Raw genomic sequence first — 19,547 nt, 5'->3', positions numbered from 1 at the left:
TGAAAGAATTAACCACAGACAAATCTTGTATCAACATTCGAGTGGAAAAACAAATCCACCATAATTTTCATTCTAAACCAACAGGCACATCAGCATAACTTTTCAATTATTATTTCATTTCTTCTTTCTACTACCTCCCCCCCCCCCCCCCCCCATCTTAAAATTGGTTATCACTGCAATAGAGATCTGTATTGATGGATAAGGCTAACAAATATATCAGTTCAGTTTGTACGGGATTCATTTCATGCCTCATTCCAGCCACCCCTCCCCTCATTCCCCTCGATCAATTGAATTTGAAGAGCATGAACCTAAAAAGACTGTGCATATTAATTAATAATCACTGCCCTGTGTAACTGCGCAAAACTTAAAACACCATAACTTTTTAGTTTAACATCTAATTACATTGAAAGTTTTAGATATCCATGTTTGTTATTTTTCTCTGTCAATTCAATTTTTTTTTCCGGTTGGGGTGGATTTTGAATTTAATATAGAGCAGCCTTTCCTAGACGATTACAAAGATCATACAAATGGCATGCCAAATTTTGTGATTTGTCCCTCGTTTTCAACCAACTGCTTTCAAAAGCTTTCAAAATCCTCAATACACAAGTTGTCGGAACACGAAAAGTGAGAAATAACTTGAAAATAATTCGAAAATAAGATACGAGACAAGAGGGATACTGTAAGTATAGATATATATATACAACGAATATAAATCAAGAGTTCAGGATTAATACAGATGGATATCACATGATTAACTAATACCAGTATTTCCTCAATGACAAATGATATTATAGTGACCATTCAACATTTAAAGGTGGAAAAAAATCATGCATATCATTTTTTCTTTACAACAGATATATATATTTATATATATATAGATATTTATAAGTTAATTTAAAAATTATCTTTTTTGACTTGAGAAAACCATGGTGTGTTGGAAAATCAGGAATATTGGAGAGGTTTTGATGATCAATAACCTGTTATATGAGCAAAAGAGTATTTTCATCCTGTATAAATGCATAGCGAAGTATAAAAGAATAGACCATTTCACACAATGAACAGTCCTATCCCCATATATGCAAAATTTTGTTGGAAAATCACTGTACACATATACAACAATGTTATTACAGTATTGGCAGGAGTGACATATTCAGCTTAAATTACTGGTTAAGGCCTGGTCACACTGCCCGAACTTTGTTAGAGCGTTCCTTGAACAGTAGGGAGAGAAGGCCGAATTTCGACAAATCTTGTCACCCCGCACAAAATGAAGAAAAAAAATTGAAAAAAGCATTTAATCACTGCCCGGGCAAAGCTGGCAAAGCTGGCAAAGCTGGCGAAGCAGCGGTGGTCCAACGTTCAACATTTCTGCGTTGGCCTAGCGGACCCAAGCGTCCACGAACTTGAGTCTAGCCTTGCCAAACTTTGACTGGGCGTTGTGTGAGCAGTGGTGAACTTTGCCAGAGTGGAAAATTGCCCGCTCCTCACCGCTCGCAATATTTTGTGCAGCTCAAAACTTTCAAAGTGGTAGGAGGGACCATCAGTGGTGACCGAGCGTATACGGCGTTGCCTTAACCCTAACTAGGCCGGGCTTTTTTGGCTGTTCTGTGGCGGGGGGGGGGGGGGGGGGGGGGTGATTCAACCCCCCCCCTGAGATCTCGGCCGCCGATCGCGCGAGCGCCGCAAAAATTTGCACGCTGGTAGTGTGCGATGTAATCTACAAGGCTGTATGGTAAAGTTTTCCCAAATAATGAGATTTTTATTTTATATAAATTAATTATGCTAATTTATGCATAAATCATACTTTTTGCTCTAATTCACTAAACAAAGCTCCTAGAATGCTAATTTTTGGTAAAAATATTCTTTGTAGCATTCTTAACAATGGCAATTGAAAAAAACTTCGGTTTGGAAATCAATTTCTTATGTATTTTATTGTTTTATGAATTTCTTATGTATTTCTTTGTTTTTCAACCTTTTGTTTTTCTTTGTTTTTTTCACCAGATTTATTGCACAACCTTTTTGAAGCATAATTATGCTAAAATCAATTGCTTTCAGCTGTTTAAAGTAAAAATAATCATATCTTTATGAATAAGATGAGAAAACTCAATTTGCATTGACTTTGTACACAAAATCACGTATTGGAACAATTTTTGGTCTCACATGCACTTACAAAATGTTGCGTAATTTCGGAACCGCGTACCCGGGCGTCGTAAATTTGGTCTCAAAAGATGCGCGAGACTCAAAAGTATAAACTCTGCGAGTGCCGCGGTAAAACAAATTCGCGCGGCAGAATGATCGCAGAAAATGTTGAGGGGGGGGTTGATTCAACCCCCCCCCCCCCGGCCATTTTAGGGTTAACGGGGGCCAGCTTCTGTTAAACGGTGGTGAACGGTGACGAGCGGTGATGAATTTTTTTTCACCGCTCCAGCAAAGTTTTTGCGGTGTGACCAGGCCTTTAGGTGAGAATTTGAAGTTTGAGTACATTGTGGTCCATACACCAGCAAACCAACCATTCCCACAATCATCATCCTGATATCAGTGACTCTGTGCCATAATAAATGGCCATGTTACACAAATTTTTGCCGCCAATCGCAAAAATGACAAAGGTCAATCTAGACTTCATGATTGCCACTATCAACCAATCAGAATTATTGGATGGAATTTGCAATCAATCACAACCTTTTCGTGACTGGGCCCTGTAGGAAATAGAACTCCGACTTGATGATGTTTGGACCATTGTCAGTTTAACACTACTGCTACTCATTGGAATACATAACAGATGCTATATGTATAAACAAGTTTAAGCGTCAATACATCTGGTATTAATCTGCATCATCTCAAAAGCATTTGTTCTAATGGACTGTCCTCTATAAACAGAAGATCAATCAGAGAAACTCCAACAAAGACATTTCAATTAATCTCGACTCCCATGGTATTTCCCCAGAATAAAATTAAGATTAATAACACATTGTGCAATATCTGGTGTTCCACAAGGAAGCTCATGCTCCCCTTTATTAGTTTTTAAAGGTCATGGTGCAGGATTGGCCGCCATCTCCTTGCCATAGAGATGGAGCATATTAGTCAACACACCCAAGATGCTATAAATACAGCTAATTATTCTCAACATGAAGAAGAAAGAAGAGGCCTTCAAAAGTATCCATCTCCCATTTTAATGGAAGATAAGATATTTTTACAAAGTCCATACAAAGCCCTTCTTTCTTCTGCATACAAGTCCACCACACAATTCTCCAAAGTTTCCTTTCTTTTCTTGCTCCGTGTACGCACCGTCGGCTTGCAGCAGAGAGATTAGATACAGAAGACGTAAAACGGAAGTGGACCACAGCTGTCATAGATGATGGAACGAAGGAAAAGATATGGACTGTACATAAGAATGCCACTAGAGGGCACGTAACTGGACTCAAATAATACGACACAACGGTTTCTTGCCCGTCCTTGGCTTAGGAGGGTTCAGCACTGTCATAACAGCCTTTTCAAAGACCTGGAGAAGATAAAGGAAAAAAAAGGAAAATGAATGAATGTTCAAGACATTGGCATGTCATTACAGTATCATTATAAATGAAATTTGATTAAGTTTATCGTGGAACTGTTCACCTGCTAATCAGAGTATACAGTCAAAATGTCAATTGTCAACACAGTTTAAATGTTATGGATATCAATTAAGATGAGAGTGATCTAAACAATAATAAATTTCAAAATCTTGTCACATTCCAATAAAACCCAAAGAAATTTTGATCTGAAATTAGACCTACACTGCATATACATGTACCTCGTCCCTTCTATTTTCTCTGGAATATTATTTCCTTCATGAGAGTCAGAGTCCTGAAAATGCCATCTAAATCTCCTAAAGTCACAGCATTTGATGTTGAGTGTATTAAGATGCCTAACCCAGAGAGGATTGTATCTTATAAGCCACGGAGCTAAGACTAACTTTGGTTACTTATATTGGGTTTTAAGAAACAGGGTACTACTTCTTTAAGGCCTTTCTGTGTTAACGCTGAGCATTCCATGTAGGCTATTGCATCAATCTTTGCTTAATTATTCAATTAGCATAACTTCATCTCTTATGTCATATAGCCCCATTCACTTTGTTTACCAATGTCGGGTTTCGTTTAACAGGGTCCTACTACTTACATCTTCAAGGCATTTCTGTGTTAACGCTGAGCATTCCATATAGGCTATTGCATCAAGTTTCTTTTTCTTGATTATTCAATTAGCATAACTTCATCTCTTATGTTATATAGCCCAATTCACTTTGTTTACTAATGTCGGGTTTCGTTAAACAAGACCCTACTACTTACATCTTTAAGGCCTTTCTGTGTTAACGCTGAGCATTTCATGTAGGCTATTGCATCAAGTTTCTATTTCTTGATTATTCAATTAGCATAATTTCATCTCTTATGTCATTTACATGTAGCCTGAGTCACTTTGTTTACCAATGTTGGGTTTCGTTGAACAGGGTCCTACTACTTACATCTTTAAGGCCTTTCTGTGTTAATGCTGAGCATTCCATGTAGGCTACAGCTCCTAATTTCTTTGCTTCCCTCACACCGTGTTCTTTCCTGAAAGGTAGCTTGCCCTTGTCTGCTGGGGCGATGACATGGTTAGGATCGTCTCTCAAATCAGTTTTGGTACCTGGTAGAGAAGATATAGAAAGCAATTTAGGTTATCGCTGATCATATCATGTGTTTTAGTATTTGATTATCCAACCTTTGAAATAAATTAAGAACTAATTTCAAAAGGGTATTTTACTTTATAGGTCAGAAGTCTAGTGCCCTGTTGCAGGCATTATTCTGTGATGACCTGCTTTTGCTTTTGTTTATATGAATATAAGCTTCATCCTGATTGTCACAATGCTACTCTGTAGAGGTAATAGAGGTCTAGCACCCTCTTGTGGTAATGTTTTAAGAGAACTTATTATTTTGCTTTGCTTCAGATGGTAAGCTACCTGAGATCACCTCATTATCAAGAGGAATCCTATTGTTCAGATATCAGGTCTAGCGCCCTCTTGTGGGCATTATTTCTATAAAGACTTCTGCTTTGCTATGCTAGAGAAAGATCTCTCAGAAGACGTAGCTCGTCTCATTGATTGTGTAAAAATTATTTATTATTTGTTGACTTAACTAACACCCATCACACTAAACCAGTTCTCACTAGTTTTATAAAAGTTCCTACCCCATCTAAAATGTGTACCGGTATGTGGTTAAGAAAGAATCTGCAAATAGTTTTTAAATACATCCAATTTGTTTTTAGACATATCAAGTCTCAGTGTGTGCTTTAAGATTTTAGAATCACAAAAATGATAAGAAATTAATTATGTTTTGCTGTTAATAATCATATGTATTAAAGTGTTTGGTCAGAATATTTAAGCTGTCTTTTGGAATAGAAAGGTATCTGACGAGCAATTCTCTGCAGTGGAACCTTTTACTATATTAATCTACCTAACACATAGTCAAGATTTATTGCATTTGCACCTCAAATTGGCGACGGCTATTAATGATTTTTCAATCATTTTTGTATATTGCAAAAAAAAATCAAATATGGATTAAAAATAGCAAAAATGAATTTAAAAAAGCAAATCTACATATTAAAGTTGTATATGTGCATTAAAATTGGCAACAGCTAATGATTTTTTTTTTTCATTTTCATATATTGAAAAATATCAAATATCAATTTCAATTTAACTTAGTCAAAATGAATGAAAAAAAAAATAACTAGTTGCCAGTTTGCATAAAGAAAAACTGCAAAATTGACACCTGAAGCAAATCTGAAAACTCAATGATTATTTTCACTTTTACAACAGCATGAGTTTCCTTTTAACATTTTTTTGTCAGTATTTTCGATAAGAGTATGAGAACAAACGTAATGTGATGAGAATGCAAAATATCAGCTAAAAATAACTGAACTTACCGACTAAAATGAAAGGTATACCGGGTGCGTGATGCTGTAATTCAGGTATCCATTTAGTTGCTACGTTTGCTTGTGATGCAACACCGACTACATTGTAACATACTAAGAATATATCTGTCTGTATTTGGGGAAAAAAGTGTTAAAAAGGAAAAAAAGACAGGTTGGGGTAAGTATTTGTAAGTATATATTACATGCAGAAATAAATTGAGGCATTTAAAGTCCAAGAAGTAACAATTAGGAATTTGTCTTTGCCTAACAATCGATCTGTAAAACAAAATACAATGTCACTTTTAATTTCAAACAGTTTCACTTGACATTCCTAAAGTCCTATGTGACGGCAGAAGGAGTATAATGAATGTAAATATTTAAAGGAGTGTGGACTAACTAGAGGCGGAGGAGCATTTCATGAAACAAAAAGCAAGTGATTTTTTGTATTAGCTTTTGCAAATCTTTGTACATGAATGTGATTCGCTGAGAGTGAATTAGTCAGTGAAAATCATTGAAAAAAAAACTATTCATGAAACTCTCCCCAGATTTACCTTGGTATTTAAGTGCTTTAGAAATACAAACCAGAGCTTTTCTGCTCTAAGCTCTGTTTCACACTGCATAATGCAGAAATGGAATGTTCAATCAACCAAAAATAAAACCAACCAAGATCTCGCATCCTATCCACTAATTCTACTAACAAACCATGTTGATGAATGACACTTGAAGTCATATCCATCAATTATCTATCAGAGAGTGTTTTTTCACACCAGCATCCGACCATGGCATTTGAAGCAACGATTTCTTTGAACTGATAGAGGTTGAAGAATTCGCCTCAATGATTAATAGCCTCAGTTAATAACCTAATTGAGGCTTTGTAGTAAGCAAAGCTTCCATCCATCTTTGACAGAACTTGTCTTCCCCTCAAATGATTAATTCAGTATTCCAAGGAATAAAATATTTGTACACTTTTTATTAACAACACTTTAAAAGAAGATGAACAATGCTCAAAATTAAAAACAAAAAAAACAAAAAAATCCCCAACCTGGATATCATTTCATATATGAATTCACAAAATAGTCATATAAAATGGGAAAAAAGGATGAGTATCAAAGACCTTTTAATATTCCACCTCTTATCTATTTGCATCTAACATTTGGCAATACCATACAAGAAATTGGTTAAAAAAATAAAGAAACTGTGGAGAAAAAATGTTTTGGGGAATTGAACCTAATGCCCCTGTCACATCGGCGAACCAGACTCCAAACTAACCGACAGTTTGCCATTAATAACAACATAATTGCGTTTGTCGGCCTGGAGTCGGGTTCATCGGTGCGACAGTTTGCCATCGACATAATAGCATTTGTCGGCCTGGAGTCGGGTTCATCGGTGCGACAGTTTGCCATCGACATAATAGCATTTGTCGGCCTGGAGTCGGGTTCATCTGTGTGACTGTAGCATGTATGGCATAGTAATTGCGCCATCGCTCTAGAAAATGCCAATTCCGAAGTTGTCGATTCATATTTGTAAAATTTATTGACCATTAGCTTGAACTATGAACTCTAACGCTGCTACAGTGACACCAACGACACCGACTCTACACCGACTGATGGTATGCCCCTGGAAATATGGTGATAGCCTTGGTTGGTCCGAGTCGGTTTTGCCGGTGTGGCTGTTGATGTCTAATTACTCATAAACATTACCTGGGGGCCGTTTCATAAAGCTGTTCGTAAGTTAAGAGTGACTTTAAGAACGACTGGTGATCCTTTCTTCTGCGCTAAATAATCACCAATGAACATTTAATGGTGGACACCATTTACCACAAGAAAGAATCACCAGTTGTTCTTAAAGTCACTCTTAACTTACGAACAGCTTTATGAAACACCCCCCTGATGGGTGTTTCATAAAGCTGTCGATGGTGATCCTTTATTGTGGTTAATGATACACACCAGATTTTCATTGGTGTTGATTTAGCACCTGAGAAAGGATCACCAGTCGTTTGTAAAGTCACTTAAACTTAAGAACAGCTTTATTAAACACAAACTTCATTGATGTTATTGCTACGTTCATACCTGAGGATATGAGAGTGGTCTAAGTCTGTCGTAGTCTTCTTGCCCCGCCGTATCCCACAATCCTAGATTCACGTTCTGATCGCCGACTTTCATTAGCTGTGAAAAGTTATCGAACCTGATGAACAAGAAAGAAAAAGGCTGGTTTACAAAATGGTGATATGGATCCTAATCAAATAATTGACTGAAATCTATCATTTAACCAGTTATACATTTTTTGATATCAGGAAAACGACTGGTACGTATGACTACTAGTAAAATCCGTTGACTGAGCATGGTTTTCAGATGAGGCTGGTTAATAAAATGAAAAAAATCCACATCACCATCTATACACATCATGTTGCTTGGGCCATCAGAAAAATGAAAAACATTTGTTACCTTTGAAACAGTCCAAACACCCTTGTCTTTGCTTCGGGCGTGTTAGAACTGTTCCACAGGTATCCTGTGCGTTAATTCTTACTATTGCCCTGGGTGATGTGTATTATTTGTATAATATTGACCCCCAGATTCATCTTGGAAAATACCAAAGGAATTGCACTGCATCATCATGACCAATTGCCTCAGACCAATATGCAAGATTGCTGATATCAAAACATCTCCGTCTGTCTGTCTATCTCTATCTTTCTCTCTCTCTCTCTGTGCCTCTTCCCCTATTTCAATATTCATTCTAATTTCCGATGTGTCCTATTCTTTCTTTCTTTCTATACACGTACATTGTGCCTTCCAATTCTCATGTTCCTTTGAATGGAATAGAAAGCAAACCTGATTCCTGTTTTCATTAGGAAACACCTCCTAAGTGCGATCAGAAAATGAAACTAGAATCAATCTCAGCATCTTATCTATGAAATAAATCTCTCTCCATACACACTCCATGCCTGGCAATCTACAAATATTACCACTATCATGTTTCATTCTCTTTCCTTGCTTTTTTTTTTTTCAATTTGTTGTCATGACATGAAATTCTCAAGCAGTGGTATAATTTCAGCTACATGTATATTGATGTCTCAACATCAGAAATTCCCCCAAAAGGTACTTGTCATTTCATGGAATAGGCATTGTTACAAGCTGGCAATCTACAAATATAACCACTATAAACATGTCTCTTTTTCTTTCATTTTGTTGTTATGACATGAAATTATCAATCAGCACTTTTATATGGAATGTCAGGTGTATTTATATTTCCACATGAGAAATTCCCCCAAAAGGTACTTGTCATTTCATGGAATGGGTGTTGCAATACATGTGTGTGTGCACCCACCCCCCACCCCAACCCCTGGGGTAGTTTCTTTAGTAGAACCAAGGCATACAAGCATAAATGAAACATGAAACAAAGCTAACAGATTCCTTGCATCTGATTTGCTCAGAGCAAATTTTTCAGTGAAAACCTACTGTTTTCATAAAGACTTGTTATAGAAACAAATGCACAATTTCTATAACAAGTTTCAAATCAGCCTATCAAATTAAAGGATTTCAGCAGCTTTTAACTGTTATTGTATCAAGTTTTATGAAATTGGCCACTCGTGTGGTCTTTCCATCCATTTCCCTCTACCCCACTCTTTCTCATCAACCAAGTTCAATTCACTTTCCCTCATACTTTACCCCCCCCCCCCCCTCCCTCAGAAATTTTAAAAATTGAGAAAAAAAGTGTAGAGTAATGCACCCTTGCCCCTATATTTTCTTGTGCCTTCAACTTGTCCCCTCATTAAAACTCCTGGGTCCCGTAACACAAAGGTCAGTGATTAATTGTATGCTTGATTTCACGATTGTCCATTGCAGTCAATGCAATGAATCGTAAAAAAATGTTCTACCATGATTGCTAAGCCTTGTGTTACGGGCCCTAGGAGAGGCAACTGCCTTCTTAAAGGACAAGTCCACCCCAACAAAAAGTTGATTTGAATAAAAAGAGAAAAATCCAACTAGCATAACACTGAAAATTTCATCAAAATCGGATGTAAAATAAGAAAGTTATGACATTTTAAAGTTTCGCTTAATTTCACAAAACAATTATATGCACATCCTGGTGGGTATGCAAATGAGGAGACTATAACGTCATCCACTCACTATTCTTTTGTATTTTATTATATGAAATATGAAATATTCCAATTTCCTCCTCATTGTCAAGTGATACAACGATTATTCCTCCCTGAACATGTGGAATTAGTATTGTTTAATACTGTATGCTTCAGTCAAGTTGGTCCTCATTGTCAAATCTATAAAAAATGAAATATTGTATAATTCAAACAATAAAAAACAAAAGAAATAGTAAGTGAGGGACATCATCAACTTTCTCATTTGAGTTGTTCATATCACTGTTTTGTGGAAAATAAGCAAAACTTTAAAGCGTCATAACTTTCTGATTTTACATCCGATTTTGTTGAAATTTTCAGCATTTTGCTCTGTGAATTTTACTCTATTTATTCAGATATGAATATTTTCAGCCTGGACCATCCCTTTAAGCGAGCCCCTAACTTCACTTACACGGTGGGTACGTATTCTTTAGGGAATGCATTTCTTGTGTAGGACCAAAGCATACAGGTCTTTCCGACGGCACCGTCTCCTACGACCACCAGCTTTACCGGCCTGGCATTGGAGCAGTTCAGCCCCTCTCCGTTACCTGAAACAATGTAAAAATAGAAATAAAAACCATGGTCCTGAGACTCGAAAGTTTGCAAACAATTGCATATTGGCAATGACCAATATTCAGGTCAGTAATCCATGTGTATTTCGTTAATTTGACTCAATTGCAACCAATGACAATTGTGTCCTTTTTTCTTGTGCTAATTTATTTCCTGTTTTAGCATAATGGTCTTATAACATATATTCCAATATATTTGTAAATACATGTACAGGTATCTATTATGGAGTTAGCTCATGCTTTGGTCACAAATACCTTAACAATCACCGTAGAAACTATCAATAAATGGTATGAAATCGTTTGTAAGGTGTTCATTAAGGTTTTTCTGATCATAGCATAAGACACACCTCAGTTTATTTGTTATTTGCTCATTGACAAGTTGTTGATTCCCCCCCCCCCCTGGAATTTTCCATCTTGAATCTTTCAAAATTAGCTGTGCCCCTTCCAACTTCTGATGCCAGTAGATTCTGTTGTTGTTCCTAATAGCATTGTTATTGTAACCACTTTGTATATTCTTATTCCACATGAAAGTGACGATTCCAACCCCCCCCCCTCCCCCTCCCCCGCTCGTCCCCACGGGGTACATGTACATATCAGACCACCCTCAAGCCTTTGTTCATATTACATGGCCCTGTTACATAAAAACATGCAATCAATAATTATTATTGATTATAACTTTTTGTGCATGCATTTTGCCATAGATAATACAGTGAAATTAATTGTAAAATTGATAGTATATTCATGTTTTATACAGGACAAAAGAAAATTCTAAAATGAGTGTACAAATTTTTCAGCATTTCCAATTTCTCTTACCTCCTGTGTCCATAAAATTTGCCTATTGGGTGACCTGAAAAATAAAGAAAAAGATCAAAGAAAGAAACATTAATATTTATAATGTTATGAAACACGATATAGATAATCACATGAGGTCATATCAATTAAAATACAGAGCACATGATTTAATAACACAATTAAAAACTTTATCGTACTAACAAAATAAAAAATCAAGAAGGCTCATAATCAATCATACCTTGCATGTAGTTAACCACTGGTTTCACAAATGTGCATTGTATAGAAGTCAATTATAGTAGGGGACAATAGAAACTATACATCAACCAATACTTGCACGATATCATATGGTATCTCACAATTTCACAAAATCTTAAATGGTGAGTTTGTACTGCAACTTGAGGGGTGTTGCAACAGAATATTGGCAATCAATAATACCTTGAATTGCAAATATTCTGTCCCAAGTAATTGTTACAATTGGTTGATCAATTTTAGCTGTAGCAAATCAGATTACACTCCCTGTTTCAAGGAGCAGATTAGAAATCAATCATAAATTTGCAATTAATTGTCAGACATGAGATTGATTTAAGGACAGAAAATAGACTTGCATTTGATCATATTAAGTTTCTTGCAACTCCCCAAACACAGACTCTATTATAAAACATATCCATTTGCATATATTCCCTCCTCCCTTTCTCATTCAATTTGTCCTTACAGTTTTTACATCAAAGTGAAAGAGCCACATTATAAAAAATTGATAGTGTTTTTCTCAACACAATGAATGAAGTCACACCATAATTAATGTTTAATGTGAAACTACCCATAGAGACTATTGTAATAAAAAAACATGTTGATAATACCTGTAGGTACTGCATTGTATATACATTATTATTTTTCATGTTTAATTCCACATGTGTTGAATTAAAAATATAAAAAAATAAACATATTTGTTTATTAATTTCATGACTCAATGAAATAAATGGAGCAACTATTTTCATTGTTGTTTTGTGCGTGTGGTTTTTTTTTTATTATCATTTTCTAATTGTGTTCAAGACTATACCACCTTCTAGATGTGGAGGTAAATTAGAGGTTCCAAGTCTTGTTTTTGAACCAGAGGGACAAGGGTTTAAATGCTACTCAAAGCGTCCATCCACATAGTGCTGCACTCAACCTAGGTAGGATCTAGTCTGCAGGCACAGACCCTGATTGAAATTTTGATCAGCAAGGGTGTCTTCACGCAAAGACTAGCACATACAAAACTTGTGAGAGGGCCTTCAGTACACAAGGCATGAGTAGGCTGCTCATTCAGACCCTTAACTCGAGTGAAGGGTTTGCACAGCAGACTAGGTAGGATCAAAAAGTTTTCCTTGGTAAAGGATATAATCCTCAAATATACAGTGCCTGGTACATAATGTGAATGATTGATAGATTTTAATATTTGGCACATACAGTGCAAAGGTTAACATGGATCACATATTTGGAAAGATTTGTTTATTAATAAATGAGTTAATGCATACATGTACATGTAGTTTGAGCATTTTCAAACAATCATTTTCAAACAAAGCGAGCAAACTGTTTGCTCAATTTTAAATGCAAGCAAGCTACTAGCTTATTTGTACATATATCAAACCAGACCCAAATTCATAGAATTTATTGCACCTTTTATAAATAATTCAGTTCCTTCTGTGAAATCAGTGGTACAGTACAAGGAAACCATACCATTTTTACATGGACAGTACAGTACTGTAGGTCTAAATCTATGTTAAATTTACACACAACTAATTTCAGCAGTATGTGCACAAGAAACTTAAAAAATAAATATAGAAACATTTTGAATGCCTAATTTATAGCCTTCCTTTTTTTTCTCCTACATGTATGTGCAACATATGTACATTCTGCAATTTGTGAATACTATTACATGTATACTGTGTGTGTATTTGAGTTTTGTCAGACGTGTATCAATCAGATATGATTATTTACGTCTGGGACCGACCTTTAACATCACCATCCGAAAGACGTGACCAGGGCTCGAACCTCTGCATCAATTTGTAACTTCCCCGCATAGCTTGGATTACAGGCGCACGCCGCAACGCCCAGTTGTACATACTGTACATACATGTATGTGTTTGTTCAAAAATGTTTAATGTGCTATATATTTCAGAATGAATATCAAAATAATAAATAATCTGTACCAATAATTAATTTCTAGATTTTTTTCCCAAGAAGGGGGTACCACACCCTTTTATCAACATGCTTTTAAAAATCAAAAAGTACACTTTTTTATCTAGCCTGTACTGCAGTTTTGCAAAACAACCAGGAAAAAATATGTATAATATTGAGAATGTAAATGTATGCATACTAAAAATGTACATCGAGAATATTGAATCATATTAAAATCAATTTGGAAGAAAATCTGTTTGTTTCACATTCCAAGGCTTTCATATCTTCTCAGATATCAGTTTACATCCTGAAAAGGTTTCAATTCTCATGCCAATACACGTACATCAAGCTACACTAACATGCCCCCCATTCAGACTGCAGAATTTGATGTCGCATTGATTGTATTAATAAGAAAAGTTATAACTCTTTGTCAATTCACTCCATCCATAGCAATTGTGAGTCACCACCAGAATCATTGCCAATTTGTCTCCATCATCTACGTGTACATGTATTATTACAATTTTAATTAAAAATGATGCTATTAAATGAAATGATAATGATGATTGAGGATGAGGAAGATCGACGATGACGGTGATGATGATGAAGATGATGAAGATGAAGACAATGATGATGATGATGATGATGATGATGATGATGAAGATGATCATGGTGATGATAATGATGATGATGATGATGATGATGATGATGACAGTGATGATGGTGATGATGATGACGATGGTATGATGGTGATGATTATGATGGTGATGATGATGATGATTTAATTAATTACTGTACACAAGTAAATAATAGATCATAAATTAACAATGTTATTATTTCTCAGTTGTGAATAACCCTTCATAATTTTCAAACCTAAGCCTAAAACAATTTTCAAAATACATTTTCCCCATAATCTATGGGCCATATATCATCATCCCATAAACATGGTCGTACTTTATGAAATTGAAAATATATTGCACATGTATTCCCATGAAGCTGAATACATTTCAACTAGCTAGACAACAGTTCATAGGATATAGGTTTCAACTGCACTGACAATGTACATGTACATGTAGCTTGATGCTTGGAAGAATTCACCTAGGAGTTGTTTTTGACAAATGAACTTTGAATTGTCCTTTACTTCACCGTGGCTGCATTCAAGTGAGAATTTCTACACTAGAAAAAACAATTTTTATACAAGACATTCAGTTAACGGGTTCTCCGTCATGGTTCTATTTTAATGTTTCCCAAAGATTGACACGTGCCAACACATGCAATAGTGTGCATCGACTGAGCAGGATTTGACCAATGCACTGAAATATGTTTTATACAGCTCCCAACTATGAATTTAAATGTGGCTTTCAGTTACTCTTTTAAAATCTTTGTGAAACATTCCCCCATGGGTTATACTGCATTATCATCTCTGAACACAATAGATAAAGCGGCCCTAATGAAAAAAAAGATGTTTGATTTTAAAACTGCAGTAGGGACTGCACTCTGCAGTGATGTCAAAGACACATACTTGTAATACACATGTACATACATGTACAAATAAAATGCTCTATTTTATGACAAGTAATGTACAGAAATCTCGATAACAAACGTTAAGTATGACAGATCTCAGATTTCCCATCATTGATTTTTCAATGTTTCTTCCTCTTCCTCTTTCATTCATTTTGATTCATCTCAATCAAGATACAATGAGACTCTGAATAATGTACAAATTACTATATAAAATTGTACACAGGAATCGCTACAGTGCATCCGTGATTGCACTCTACAGGTTAGGGTTTTATAAAGCTGTTCGTAAGTTAAGAGCGACTTTAAGAATGACTGGTGATCCTTTCTCGTTGTGAGTGGTATATTCCTTGGCGATGGATTAACGCGTAAGGAAGGTTCACCAGTCATTCTTAACTTACGAACAGCTTTATGAAATGGCCCCCTGGTTTGTTTTGACATACATAGTGTATATTATGTACATTCACATGTGAATTATAAATTATGTGCATTGTAGATTCGCCCCTCAGCCAGACCAATAAACCAACATTTTTAAAAAATCTAACCCTTAAAAAAAAATGCCCTACATGTCATGTATATCTTCACATATAAATATAGATAATAATTTTTTTTTATTGGACATGATTTCAATATGGTGCATTCATGAATTAGGGTGGTGGTAGTGAATAAACACAAACAAAGTAGGCCTATATGTACACAATGTACTGTACAATACTAGATTGACTAAAATTTCAAGAGGGCGCACTTCAAGATGCACTTTTATTCCTCGAATTCAAGTGAACATGAACATAACTGTACGTACATGTACACTGTATGTATGTACAATGTTCATTATTTACAACAAATCATACAGTTTACTACACTGGCACATACATGTATGACACTAGTACTGTACAAATGCACCAAGTGAAAGTGTACTGAGTACAGTGTCAGTACATGTACATGTATCCAGTGGAGTATCTTGTGGAGTTCCCAAGAATGTTTTTCTTCCCTTTTTTTTCTGTTTTCCTCCAGCAGAATTCAACATGGAAATCCCAGCCCTGGATATCATTTGTCATTGTCAGGTTCAGACCATGCATGGTGGGAGCCGCATTCACACAAAGCTCTGCTTATCTCTTGGGACAGGGCATTAACATACTGAGGGGGCATTCACATCAGCCTCTGTTCTGCGTATCTCCTGGATGGTATTAAAAAATGCTCTTTGCATTTTGCTTTTTTTGGCTAATTACTTTTTGAAAAAGGAATAGCAATCTCCTAGTGTCACCTTAATATGATAATGGTATGATTATGACCTGTTTACACTTTATATCCCATCCATGGAATATGTATAAAAATTTAACAGTGGAATCATTCACACTGCAACTAGAACTTCAGTATTAAATACATCATCAAACAGACTACTAATACTCTCCTACAATGTACATTTATGTTTTTACTTTGAATTGGAGAATTCATTCTATTAAAGTCAGTTTTGGTCTTTGGTTTCATGATACAATTTACCTGCTATAAAACCATTAAAAAAGGTAAAACAATCTCTACATGTACAGAATTTATGGGCCAATTAAATATCAGTACATTTTATTGTGATGGACTTGTAAAATGTCTAGTGCAACTATGTATAATGTACGTGTAATATGTATCTAATTGATTCAAGTGGTCATGTGCACGAAAGCACAATAGGATTACTACAGGTTTTACCTAGGTGCACAATTTCATAAAGATAAGATGACATATACACTGTACCTGTACTGTATAATAAAGAAAGCAATTACAGGTGTATCAAAATAAAAACTTGATTTCAAGAGTATATTTTTTCAAGTATCAAAATCTGAGCAAATAATATTTGTGCAATTGGATACAAACTCTTATATTCAAATCTGATGTCAAAAGAGAATGCTTTTATCCTTTACGCTAGGAGTATGGACGAAAAGCGAACATCACAATCAATTTTAATCTTGGAAAACCATTCCTCTGTATTCCTATAAAACTGTATGTGGGAGTGAGGCTGAAGTGTCTGGTGAAATCAATATGATCTAACTGTCATCGCTGTGAATCACAGCTCTATGTCAATGATCCCTTAAATGTTTAAAGGGGAACTCGTGGTGTGGATAAGGAGAAAATAATCAAAGTGGGTTTTCAAGTTTTGTTGAAATTGAGGAACATTACAATGGTAAAACTAAAAAAAAAAACACTACAAAATTAAGAGGAATACCTCAACATTCAAATTATCAAGAAAAAAAAAGATGAAACAATCTGGCCGAACCTTGTTGGGGGAGGTTGCTTGTGTGTAGTCCCATGTATACATATATTTAGGTGAGCAGTATGTATCAAAGACCCACAGCAAACTGAATTGATTTTTGTACTTTCTAATAATTTTGGTGATTCAAAAATCTTATGACGACACATGCTAATTTAGTTGCAGATTGAGGCAGTTTACTCAACAATCTGAGCTTGTTTTCCTTTAAAGGTAGCCTACAGTACACATTAGTTTCATTCCAAAATTGCCAGAAAATCACCAAACATGTTAGCTCAGTGGTTAGAGCTCTATTACCCGAGTCATACTAAAGACTTTTTATAACAAGTGGAACACCTCTGGCAGTCTCGCTTGTATTATGCAATTCAATGTAGCAGCAGTGCTGACTTTGAAAATTGAAAACAACTATTGAATAATTATTTTTTTTAAACACAATTCGTACTCAGTTCATTGATCCCAAATTACATTTGACCTTGATCATGTGACCTGACACTCGTGCAATATGATCAATACTTCATTACCCTCTTGTCCAAGTTAAATGAAGTTGCAAAGTTATGACAAAGAATACCCCCAACATGGTCAAAGTTCATTGACCCTAGAAGACCTTAAATGACCTTAACAATGTGATGGAAAATTCAGGCAAGACAGTCAGTGATAATTAATTACCCTTTACGTCCAGGTTTAGGACCATATGATTCCATTTCAAAAAATTTAACCTTGGTTAAGATTTCAATATTGACAACGCCGCTGCCACCATATGAAAAGAGGCACCAATACATGTAGCCTCGCTCTGCTATGCAGGCAAGACAAAAGTTTTGAAAATTTATATGATCTGTAAACACTGGCACAAATGTGCTCCAGCAACTTTAATAGCGTATGTACATTCAAGCTGTGCCATTTTCCCCACACTTTAAAGTCTATGATTGTCACAAATGGGCCACTCCTTATTGGCAAATAATATGGATGTCATTCTCAAACAGTCTAGTGTGCAGTACAATAACATTTATACAAATATAAATTACTCATCAATCAAATAAAATTATAGTTCATACTTCTAAAAAGGAGCACATACATGTAAATTTTGAACCTGGAAGTCACATTAAAAAATAAATCAATGTGTACAAATAATTTTCATACATATCCGCAAACGGTCATGTGACAGACCCAATGCAGAGAGTATGCAGACTTTTCACTTTTATATTCATATGTGAGTCTATAAAAAGCTGACACCAACTTTGCTTTCCACTGCGATATATTTCACTTTGGGATTTCCCCCAGAATGAGCCAATATGCCACAGCCACTTTTAAAAGACACCAGCTAAAGACTGAAATTGCTCATAAATTGCAAGGATCCCTATCATAAAGTGTTTAATTATAATATTATTCTACTCTTTAAAGCATAAATGCTACAATATTCCCCCCTCCCCAAAGAAAAAAAAAACAAAAAAAAACTACATGTACAGTAATGTAATTCCCACCAAGCATTCCTTATTTTTTCAATAAAGTTCAAATGTCCATCAAACTTTTTAATTAATCAAAATTCACAGTAATACAGTTTTATGAAACAAACCTTAGATGTATAAAAACTTTAGCATGCGGGTCTATGGTATACCCGGTATGTACTGTTCAAACAGAGTTGGTATCAATGAACTACATGTATAAAATGGATATGTGTATTTTAATAGATTTTGGTATGTTGTCAGTATTAATTTGGTTTAAGAGAAACGGCAGAAAAGAAAATTAGCAATTAAGACCCTACCTCAATGAAACTTCTCCAACTCTTTACTTCTTTGTGGAAATTGGGCAAACAAGAGAGTAAAAACAGTTCTTTTCTGTCGATCCATAAAAATTGTTGCCCCATTATATACTGTATTGACATTGTGCTATGTTTAGAACTAGACGTAATTGGAACAACAGTCGATGGTATTAACCAACTCTGATTCAATAGGGGTGTGTGTGCTGTAATGTGAAATTGAGCAATACAACCAGCTGACAGATTAATTTCCTTGTCAATAAACTCGATTGAGATTCACTATACATGTATGTATAAAACTATGGTCATATGGATTATTTTTTTATCAAATTACATATGCCTCTCATCATGTTATCTAGACTTTAATAACCCTGCAAAGTTCTCTCTGAATTTTGAAGATTGAAAATCAATCTAATAGATTGTGGTCTAATCCAAAATTAGATCGGACCAATCCAAAATTAG

The 19,547-nt window shown here is 35.4% G+C and overlaps 1 protein-coding gene across 2 annotated transcripts; it reads right to left on the bottom strand.

Moving 5' to 3' along the window:
• Nucleotides 1-912: 912 nt before the first annotated feature.
• LOC129279094 (rho-related protein racG-like) lies at nucleotides 913-19,219 on the bottom strand. Of its 2 annotated transcripts, XR_010296032.1 has the most exons (8): nucleotides 19,092-19,166; nucleotides 11,428-11,461; nucleotides 10,458-10,593; nucleotides 7,983-8,097; nucleotides 5,926-6,043; nucleotides 4,490-4,650; nucleotides 2,357-3,496; nucleotides 913-1,574 (listed from the first exon to the last, which is right to left on the bottom strand). XR_010296032.1 is itself a non-coding variant. In XM_064111133.1 (7 exons), the coding sequence occupies exons 2-7, from the start codon at nucleotides 11,438-11,440 to the stop codon at nucleotides 3,416-3,418; spliced, it is 624 nt and encodes a 207-aa protein (XP_063967203.1). In that variant the 5' UTR covers nucleotides 11,441-11,461; nucleotides 19,092-19,219; the 3' UTR covers nucleotides 1,584-3,415. The 2 variants fall into 2 exon arrangements, 1 of the variants encoding a protein (XP_063967203.1); XM_064111133.1 differs by lacking the exon at nucleotides 913-1,574 and having other exon boundaries at nucleotides 1,584-3,496; nucleotides 19,092-19,219.
• Nucleotides 19,220-19,547: the final 328 nt, after the last annotated feature.

Source organism: Lytechinus pictus, chromosome 16 (genome assembly GCF_037042905.1).
Source record: "Lytechinus pictus isolate F3 Inbred chromosome 16, Lp3.0, whole genome shotgun sequence".
Classification (NCBI taxonomy): domain Eukaryota; kingdom Metazoa; phylum Echinodermata; class Echinoidea; order Temnopleuroida; family Toxopneustidae; genus Lytechinus; species Lytechinus pictus.
The sequence above is the reverse complement of the archived record's forward strand: the minus strand, read 5'-3'. Positions and strand labels throughout refer to the sequence as shown.